Raw genomic sequence first — 6,286 nt, forward strand, 5'->3', positions numbered from 1 at the left:
TTTATTTATTTATTTATTTATTTATTTATTTATTTATTTATTGGTCTGTTTATATTTCTGCTGTCAGTTTCGGTCCTCTACAGAACACAGCTGGTTTCATCAACAACAACAATGTTAAAGTTTTTCTAAACGAGGCTTTTTGTTTGAAGAAACTCAGACACATTTTGAACCTGTGAACCTTACAAAGACAGGAAGTTGGACCTTTAAATCATTTAATTTGATCTCAGATTAGTTTGAAACTTTTCAAACACAAACAGTTAAATAAGTTCTAACAGATAAATGTTTATAAAAACCTTTAAAATGTCATTAAATACATAAAGCCCTCAGTTCCTGTGGAGGTCATGTGATCAGCGGAAGCTCTCTGATTGGTGGAACAGCTCGGTGTGTTGTTGGGTGGAAGGAAACACAAACAGACCCGGTCCAGACTGAACCATATCCAGGACTTGGTCCGAGCAGGTTCTGTTGGGTTCTGGGAGATGTTCCTGATTCATTGGACCGGACAGAACCTGCTGCTGCTCGTTTCCTGTCTGTCTGTAACAAAAGTCTTAACGAGTCTTAACGAGTCCAACAACATGACAGTTCTCTGCTGAAACACACAAGTCCATCATCGCCCCACGCTCTGCAGAAACAGGAGCTCCTTCTTTATTTTCTGCTCATGCTGAACCTGATCCCAGGCCCATTAAAGGTCCGGAGCGTCAGGCATGAGATCCTAACTGGTGTCAGGCTGTAAGCAGATCATTTACAACCCGTTCATGTCGGAACTTTGTTAAACTCACTACAGAAACATTTAAAAAAGACTGATTATTCTGACAGCAAGGGTCAAAGGTCATCTCTTCATCCCTCTGAGTCACGTGACTCGTACCAACCAATCACAYGCTCTGAAGCCAGCAGGTGTTTTAGAAGAGGCGGGAAAGAGCAACYAAGTACTTTTACTTTCTTACAGAACTTCAGTCATTTCTTTGAGGATTGATAATTTGACATATTCTGACATATTTCTGGAATAAACTTTTAATAACAGGAGTTTAATGACAGAAAACAGATTTATAAATCAGGTTGAAGGCAGGACTCAAGCAGGAACTCCAGGTTTCACTTTGGTGTCATGAATCCTGCAGCTGAAGACGTCTGACAACTGCAACAACACCCCCCCTACACACACACACACACACACACACACACACACACACACACACCGTGATGGATCTAAGCTCCTGTAAATGTTGTGGGTTTATTTCAGCTCAGCAGATCAGAGGCAGCGATGCCTCAGCTGCAGTTTGTGGAACCAGTTCAGTTTTTCATCGTCTCACTTCAACACATGAGATTCTGTGCAGCAGGAGATATTTATAGTTTACTCTTAATCTAATTATCGTTAAACATTTCCTGTGGGATCTAACCTGCAGCAGCAGCAGCAGCAGCTGTCCTGTTTGTCAATGTCTGCTGCTCAGTTTCAGATGACAAACTCTGATTATAGATCACTGTAGACCTATTTAGATCACTGTTGACCCCTTTAGACCCCTGTAGGTCCCCTATAGATCCCTGTAGACCCATCCCTGTAGACCCATCCCTGTAGACCCCTGTAGATCCCTGTAGACACCTGTAGACCCCTGTAGACCCCTGTAGACCCCTGTAGATCCCTGTAGACACCTGTAGACCCCTGTAGACCCCTGTAGACCCCTGTAGATCCCTGTAGACACCTGTAGACACCTGTAGACCCCTGTAAACCCGTGTAGATCGTAGATATTTGTAGACCCCTGTAAACCCCTGTAGATCACTGTAGACCCCCTGTAAAACCCTGTAGGTCCCTGTAGACCACTGTAGACCCCTGCAGATCACTGTAGMTATTTGTARACCCCTGTAGCTCACTGTAGACCCCCTGTAGATGCCTGTAGCTCCCCATAGGTCCCTGTGGATCCCCGTAGGATCCGATTTTACTACCAGGACCATCTTTGGGACAATGTCCAGCTGGTTCTCAGTGCAGGTCTGTCCGTTGTCTCTAGTCCTGTTGGTGGTCTTCATGGTACAGTCATCATTTCTGCTGTATGCAGATGATGTGGTTTTGTTGGTGTCTTTGGTCAAGGACCTTCAGGGTGTGCTGTGTTTGTTCACAGCTGAGTCTAAGTCCATGTTTCCTGACCATGGTCCCCTCTGTTGGTAAAAGACCTTAGGGTGGACCCAGAATCCTCTGCAGGGATTATAGATCCTTTCTGGTCTGGGACCTTGAAGTGTCCTAAAAGATCGACARAGCATCAAGCATCAGATCAAGGATCAAATCAAAGCTCCTGGATATTTTGCTGACAGAGCTCCTGGGGTCTTACTGATCTTTGACCTTGTTTTTGTCTGTCGGACAGTGAAGCTGTTCCCGGTCACCTGTGAGTACATCAAAGGTGAGAAGCAGTTCTACTACAGGGCCCAGAAGTTCTACGAGGACGTCCCGGCCTCGGAGGAGGGCATGATGGGGGATTTTGTGGATATTTCCAACGTGGATCTGGAAGGTTCCCAGCAGTTTCTGAAGAGGTTTGTGGTAAGTTGCTCTTCTGCTTCAGCTAAGACAAACCAGGAACCGCCTCCACAGATTTATTCTGGAGGAACTCCTCGTCTCGACTCCACAGAAATGATCAGTTAGAAAGAAATAATTTAAATTATATGCTTAATGAGTCATAAAATAACTTTTCTAATGCTTAAGCATTAAAAATAAGGTGATTTTATTTTACGAAAACCTAAATAAAAACACTAATTACTTGTGGCGTTCCTCAGGGCCCGTGCCTCGGTCCTCTGCTGTTTTTACAGAAATAATTCCTCTGCCTTTTCTAACCAAGTCTTTTTTATCTTATATCCACACAAAATGGTTGTTGATCTTATTTTAAGTATGAAAGGGCAGAATGTAAAATTATTTAGCCTTGATACCCTGGAAACTTTSCTTATTTCAAGAATCTTTGTGCACTTGTTCKTATTCCATTGTCAGATTATTTCACTTGATTTAAGTCTCAAGTGTCATATTTCTTAAATGAGTTGAAAATAATCTGACAATGKGTAGATAAGATAAAAAGACTTGTACAGACAAAAAGAAAATACTCATTTTATGAAGCTTTAATTAGACTGCTTAAATTACAATTTAAACTTTATTCACGTAAATAAAAACAAGGCTGGAGATTTGGATGCTCAAATGATTCTGACATGTTTTCTTTAAATGAATGAAGTTAATATTCTGTAAAACAAGACAGAACTGTGATGTGTGCATGCTGCAGACACACAGATTGATTTTAGATGTTGGGTGAGATGTTGTTGCTAATTTGGGAGAAATGTTTGGACCCAGACACCTGGCTAAATCCAGGATCAGAATTACAGCTGCTCTAATTATAAACTGCGGACTMTGGATGCTTTAAAGATCAGCAGACATCAGGAGACCACTTTTCTTCTGCTCTGAATGTAAACACAACAAGTTCAAGTTTGTGTCAGCCAAGCTGTGATGTGTTTACCGTAACAACACACACTTGSCCTTCAGAATAATAATGTGAATTATCTTGTTTCGGCTACATTTTTTTGGAAATCAAAACTTTCAGGTGTTTAAACTCGTGTGAAGAACAAGAGAGGCAGGAAAAGATTTTCACAGTTCAGACTATCACTGAACCCAAGAAGCTCCTTGAGGCCCCATCTTTTCCTGCAGTCTCTGGGGTTCCCTGGTTCTGAGGGGTTGGACTGAGGTCAGAGAACCAGTTAGTCTTCAGAGGAAAACCATGTGAAATATTTTACTAACAGGGCCCTGGAAAGGCGGGGACACACTGCGCTCTGGACTGTGGCTCTGGGATTGGACGTGTGACCAAAGGCGTCCTCCTCCCCGTCTTTGAGAAGGTGGAGATGGCAGACATGATGGAGCACTTCCTGCTCCATGCTCACGAGGAGTACCTGGGCGCCGACGCCGAACGAATCGAGACGTACTACTGCTTCAACCTGCAGGAGTTCACGCCCCCCAAGAACAAGTATGATGTCATCTGGATGCAGTGGGTGGCGTGTAAGTAGCAGCAGACCTGCTCGTATGGGAGGAGCTCCGAGGTCTCCTGGTTGACCTTCTGTCTTTTGTCTCCTCAGGTCATCTGACCGACAAGGACCTGATGAACTTCCTGTTCCGCTGTAAGAAGAGCCTGCGGCCAAATGGCGTCATCGTGATGAAGGACAACATGGCACGGCAGGGCTGCAAACTGGACCCCATSGACAGCAGCATCAGCCGCCACTTGGACATCATGAAGGCCATCATTGCCAAGGCGGGTCTGGAGGTCCTGGCTGTGGAGAAGCAGGAAGGCTTCCCTGAGATCATCATGCCGGTCTGGATGGTCGCCATGAAGTAAAAAAAAAAAAACTCTCAGGTCGTGGTTTTGGTTCTGTGGCTCTGATGTGGACTCTTGGAGAGGAAAAGAATAAATCCTGAGGTGTGGACAGCATGATGAGACCCAGGTGGGTTTCTGCTCTGCAGTGAACCTAAAGAAACCCCTCAGCAGGAAACTCACCTTCTACAGGAGGCAGCAGAACTCTGACAGGTCCAGGTTCTTCAGAACCTTGGTGCTCCTGTAGGAAACTTTTCACTGTCTGAACCCAAAACATCACCAGAGGAACGTGTTGATTCTTCCACAACAAAAGGTTTTAAAAGCCACAGGCAGCAGATCCACTGGACCTGAGTCTGGGTTTACGTGGTCCAGTGGGCTGGTCCTCATCTCCCAGATCCATCAGATGTTACGTTGATTAACAGATGTACGTATGAGGGCTAAAATTAAGACTATTGTAACCAGCGGTTGCTACATCCTTGTAGCAGAAGGATGTRTCTGTTCCAGATATTGATCTGATTAATGATAGGCTGACACCGCTAACTGAGAGGCTGGAGCTGGTAAACGAGAGGAAGACTATTCATTTGTGTTAGCATCGGAGAGACTAGCAACTGGCATAGTCGCTAGCTACTCCAATGCTAACACCAGCTTATCCACGGTGTAGGTAGCTTCTTCATTGGTAACACAAATGAATAATCTCCTTCTCTAGTCTAGTGACTAGCATGGATAAGCTGGCATTAGCATCAGAGATGCTAGCAACTGGAATGGATAAGAAGGCATTAGTATTGGTGATTCTAGTGACTATACTAGTTGYTAGTCTCTCCGATGCTAACACAAATGAATAGTCTTCCTCTCGTTTACCAGCTCCAGCCTCTCAGTTAGCGGTGTCAGCCTATAATTAATCAGATCAATAGCTGGTTAGGAACAGATATGGCCTCCTGCTACAAGGATGCAGCAACCACTGGTTACAATAGTCTTAATTTAGGCCCTCATACTGCACCTTACTGGGACATGATCAGGACAGTAAAAAGAAGATTAGTTTTTTATCATGAAGCAAACAGAACTTCTCCAGAACTCCTTTCTGTCCACAGCTGTTTGTCCTCCTGAAGGATAAAATAATGGAGCAGAGGTTTTCAGTGATCCACTGTCCTGCACAGGTTATATGTTTCCTGCTTCAACACACCTGCTTCAAATCATTCAGTGACTCTGATCCTCATCAGTTTAGCTGCAGGCTGTCAATCTGTCAGCCTGTCAGTCAGTCAGCCTGTCAATCACTCAGCCTGTCAGCCAGACAGCCTGTCAGTCAGTCAGCCTGTCAGTCACTCAGCCTGTCAGTCACTCAGCCTGTCAGTCAGAAAGTCTGTCAGTCAGTCAGCCTGTCAGTCAGTCAGCCTGTCAGTCAGTCAGCCTGTCAGTCAGCCTGTCAGTCAGTCAGCCTGTCAGTCAGACAGCCTGTCAATCACTCAGCCTGTCAGTCACTCAGCCTGTCAGTCAGTCAGCCTGTCAGTCATTCAGCCTGTCAATCACTCAGCCTGTCAGTCAGACAGCCTGTCAGTCAGTCAGCCTGTCAGTCAATCAGCCTGTCAGTCAGTCAGCCTGTCAATCACTCAGCCTGTCAGTCACTCAGCCTGTCAGTCAGACAGCCTGTCAGTCAGTCAGCCTGTCAGTCAGACAGCCTTTCAATCACTCAGCCTGTCAGTCAGACAGCCTGTCAATCAGTCACTCTGTCAGTCACTCAGCCTGTCAGTCAGTCAGCCTGTCAGTCAGTCAGCCTGTCAGCCTGTCAGTCAGTCAGCCTGTCAATCACTCTGTCAGTCACTCAGCCTGTCAGTCAGACAGCCTGTCACTCAGCCTGTCAGTCACTCAGCCTGTCAGTCAGACAGCCTGTCACTCAGCCTGTCAGTCACTCAGCCTGTCAGTCAGACAGCCTGTCACTCAGCCTGTCAGTCACTCAGCCTGTCAATCACTCAGCC

The 6,286-nt window shown here is 45.4% G+C and overlaps 1 protein-coding gene across 1 annotated transcript; it reads left to right on the top strand.

Annotated features, from left to right (window-relative positions):
* Positions 1 to 2,345: 2,345 nt before the first annotated feature.
* ntmt2 (N-terminal Xaa-Pro-Lys N-methyltransferase) lies at positions 2,346 to 4,351 on the top strand (the record flags this gene model as incomplete). Its single annotated transcript, XM_014034418.1, is given in 3 exon segments — positions 2,346 to 2,518; positions 3,754 to 4,006; positions 4,084 to 4,351. Coding segments are annotated over 3 exon segments (683 nt in total), but the record flags the coding sequence as incomplete, so codon positions are not given.
* Between the last annotated feature and the right edge of the window lie 1,935 nt (positions 4,352 to 6,286).

The sequence above is a fragment of the Austrofundulus limnaeus genome, unplaced genomic scaffold (genome assembly GCF_001266775.1).
Source record: "Austrofundulus limnaeus strain Quisiro unplaced genomic scaffold, Austrofundulus_limnaeus-1.0 Scaffold2110, whole genome shotgun sequence".
NCBI classification, from domain to species: domain Eukaryota; kingdom Metazoa; phylum Chordata; class Actinopteri; order Cyprinodontiformes; family Rivulidae; genus Austrofundulus; species Austrofundulus limnaeus.